At 38.9% G+C, this 4,039-nt stretch overlaps 1 protein-coding gene across 1 annotated transcript in view; it reads left to right on the forward strand.

The window, feature by feature from the left end:
- Positions 1–364: 364 nt before the first annotated feature.
- LOC107104327 (hairy/enhancer-of-split related with YRPW motif protein 2-like) overlaps positions 365–4,039 on the forward strand; it is a 6,686-nt gene continuing 3,011 nt past the window's right edge. The window contains exons 1-3 of the mRNA XM_015404310.1: positions 365–663; positions 3,564–3,642; positions 3,712–3,795. Of these exons, the coding sequence (XP_015259796.1) occupies positions 599–663; positions 3,564–3,642; positions 3,712–3,795 (228 nt within the window). The 5' untranslated portion in view covers positions 365–598. The remainder of the gene's footprint in view (positions 664–3,563; positions 3,643–3,711; positions 3,796–4,039) is intronic.

Consider the following 4,039-nt stretch of genomic DNA (forward strand, 5'->3'; position numbering starts at 1 on the left):
ACTTTAAATAATTCCTGGATCCTTTTCTGATTCACCAAAATGGAATGGATTGTTCTTTAGAAAAAAAAAATGTAATCTGTTCATAACTTTTCTGGTTTGTTAAAAAGCAGAGAGGAAGAGGAGGAAGAGGAGCGATTCCCCCCCCATATAGTAGCAGAGCATCAGCTGCAGGCAGAACCTGAACCTCCATCTGATGCAGTGACAGAGCAGAACCTGCTGGTCACACCTTCAACCCTCATTCCCTCGCGCGCTTCTAGCACGCGCGCGCGGCCACCCAGAACCGCGACCGCTGACAGTCAGCGCGTGCACGTGGCTCCGTGGGAAAGCAGGGAATGAGGAGGAAGAGGAGGAGGAGGAGGAAGAGGAAGAGGAGGAGGAAGAGGAGGAGGCAGGGCGGCCATCATCCAGCCTGCAGCCGAACATGCAGCCACCTGCTGCGGCTCCGTGGATCCCAGAGAGAAGATTCCTGGATTTCCATCATTTCCTGCTTCTGGAGAACCTTCTTCCTGCAGACCTTGGATCAGCTGAAGGAGCAGCAAGTGGAACCTCCTCCTCCTCCTCCTCCTGCTGAGGGGCTCCCCCCCCCAGCAGCCTCCCCATGAAGCGGCCCTGTGAGGACAGCAGCTCTGCGGGGAGTTTGGGTTTGGAAAGGTTTCATCCGGGGTGAGAAGAACCAGCAGCTCAGATCAGTTTATCTAAAACTTTCAAAATAAAACAAATATATATATAAATAGATTTTAATTTAACCAAACAAAAAAAGCATTTAATTATTTAGTCAAATGAAAAAGATTTCCGCTGCAGGTTCGTTAATTTATTGATGCATTAAAGGTTTCATCTAAATCAAGGTTCAAAATGTTTTTATCAGGAATATTTAGAAATTAATCAGTAAAAATGAGTTTAAAATGTAAACAGATTGACTGTAAGGAGCAGCTTTGATCCTTCCTCTAAACTTTTATTTTAATTTTCTTTTTTTCTGTGGATTAGAGATTAAATGACGGATTATAAGGGCCAAGTTAGAGATATTTTATATTTTATTTTGAGAATAAAGTCATCAAACATCAGCCTGTTTCAGATAGAAAGCTTGGAGCTCCGCCCAGCAGATGACGTCAGAGCAGCTCCACCAATCAGCAACCAGTTTGATGCTGCTGCTAAAAGATTTCCTGATTTGTCAAACTGATGCTGAAGTAGAACTTCACATGATGCTCCACATTCCTCATTTTAGGGAAGAAAGGGATTCTGGGAATATTTGTTATAAAATATAAATTTATTCTCATAATTTTAGGATTTTATTGTTAAAATGAAAGAAAAAACTCCTCTCTATGCTGCATGGCCCTAATCCTCCAGCATTCAGATCAAATTATTCTTTTTAATTAATTTATGCGTAAATTATTCAGTTTTAGATGTTTGCTCAACATTTAAACTTCAGAGTTTGGGCATTTTAGGGATTTAGAACCGAAATAAATAAGTTTCCTAGTTTTGAAGGTTTTCGTATCTCTGATCATGTTGAACGTAAAATGTATGGAGTCAGAAAGCGCTCAAAATGTTTGTAAATTTCTAAATCTTATTTGAGACTGAAAAAATAAAAGTTGATATTTAATGTCAAATTTTTACCTTATGTTTTTACCTTATAAAGAAGGAAACTTAAAAAAATAAGAATTGAATCTAGATTCAGTTTAGGAGTATTTTTCAAGCTGAGGGGAAGAATTTAGATTAAAATATGTTATTTATTTATTTTTTTGCTTTTTTGTTTCTCAGATTATAAGGTAAAAAATTGGGCATTAAATGTCAACTTATATTTTTCTGTTTCAACTTTTATTCTTTCAGTTTCAACTAAGATATAAGTTTACAAACATTTTGACCCTTTCTGACTCCATAGGAACGCTTCAAATTGCAGACGAGGTTGATTCTGCTGGAGGACGGAAAGCATTGAGGGACATTCTCAGCTCTCAGCTCATCAGGCTGGAGGGAAAAAGCTCAGCGGGTTTTTTTTCAGTGAAATAAGCAGCAGAGCAGATTTTAGGTTTTAACAGAGAAACAGAAACATTTTTCTCTTTGAGGTGAAAGCAGGAAGGTCGGCCATGCTGGAAACAGCTGGAGGAAGAGGATTCATTCCTTCCTCTGGGACCCACAATAAACTTTAAAGATGATTTTATAGAGAAAAAAAGCTTTAATGAACTCAAATATCTGCTTGATTTTTTTTTTTTATGGAGAGAATTTTGTTCCATTCTTGGTTTTATAAATATATATTCAAAAAAGGCAATCTGCAAATTTTAAAACCTTATTAATAAAAACTAATTTCTAGAGTAACTTTTAGTATTTTTTTTTTCAGATTTAGTTTTTTCAAATCATTTTTATTTTTGATATTTTTTATATTTTCTTTAGTCTTTCTTTTTTCAAAAGAAATTTTCACATATTTTGTATTTAAAAAAAATATATAAAAAAATAAATAAACTCAATCAATGAATCTGTGGTAAATTTATTCAGAATATTTCTTCATCGTCGGCTGAACAGGATGAACAGATGGAGGCTGTTTGTTTGATAAATGCAAAATTTATGGATGTTATAGAAATAAGACTAAAATAAAAAATAACTTTGATATCAGAGTTTATTTTTAATAGATAAAACAGAACTCTGAAAGTTTATTTCTCTTTTATTCTGTATTTTCCACCAAAAAGTTGCCGGACACAAACATAACGCATTGGTTCAGTTCCTGACAGGATGTCCAGAAGACTTTTAGCCCCGCCCATCATTGCTGCCATAAGCCCCGCCCACATTCGTATAAATAATTGATTTGATAAAAGCTATTTAAACAGAAATAGGTAAAAATGAAAATATAAAATCTGGAAAACAAAGTTTAAAAAATAAAATCTGAAAAATAAATTAAAATAAATGTGAATTTAAAAAAAGTTCAGTTACCTTTAGAATTTTTTCTCTTGTTGTTTAAAGTTTCATTTCTGAGTTGAATTTTTTTCAAATTTCCATTTATAAAATGTTACTTATACTTTCCTGCAACAATAGTGGAGCAGAATTCTCTCCATACGGGTGTCAGGGTTTGGTTGAGGAGGCAGAGGAGAGATGAAGATATGATTTAATAACTGAGGCAAAAAATCCATAAATAAATGGAACCAAAAAAAAGAGAAAACTTTATGGGAAAATTCACGTTGGAACCAGAAAAAGACGAGAAACCAGCGCCGAAAATAGGAAATAAACCAATAAAACAAAGAAAAACTTGGATCAAAGTGAAACTGAAAGAAAACGTTGGAGAGTGATGGCCTTGGTGAGTTCGAAACCCATTCCCACAGCCTGCCACTCTGGGTCCCTGAGCAAGACCTTTAACCCCACCCTGCTCCCCGGGAGCCGCACAATGGCCGCCCATTGCTCCCCAGGGGGAGGAGTTAGATGCAGAGGGTTCATTTGGTTGCTCTGTGCTGCTGATGGTGGAACTAATATTGCTGATATTTCTGAGGCCTGAAGCAGAACCACAGGCTGGGACCTGAATATGTCCTAAAATGGCCACCGTACAGATGGACCACCTAATGTTTTCTTCCTCCCCGTCTCCTCAGACACTCCGAGGCGTCGCCCATCAGATGTGGATCTCCAACGACGAGCCCTCAGGCGACGGCGAGGAGGAGACGCAGAGGGGTAGGTGGAGCCTATGAGCTCAGAGCAGGGGGGGTCTGAGGGTCTGAAGCTTCTTCCTGTCGGTTCCAGATTATCGAGAAGAGGCGGCGAGATCGGATCAACAGCAGCCTGATGGAGCTCCGCCTCCTCCTCCCTACAGCCTGGGAGAAGCAGGTGAGCTCCTCCCAGCACCTCCTGCTCCTTCCTGCTGGATTTATTCCTCCTCATGGAGAATAAAGACTGGGCTTAATTTAAGGCTCAGACTAAAAGGTTCCAGATTATTGATCTCAGATTATCTCAGGAATCCCAGAAAGAACAAAGGATTATCAACAGCATCATCAGAACCCATCAACTCTGGACCGGACCAAGACCGGGACCGACCCAGAACCGGGACCGACCCAGAACCGATACCGACCCC

The sequence above is a fragment of the Cyprinodon variegatus genome, unplaced genomic scaffold, assembly GCF_000732505.1.
Source record: "Cyprinodon variegatus isolate N-32 unplaced genomic scaffold, C_variegatus-1.0 Scaffold1691, whole genome shotgun sequence".
NCBI lineage: Eukaryota > Metazoa > Chordata > Actinopteri > Cyprinodontiformes > Cyprinodontidae > Cyprinodon > Cyprinodon variegatus.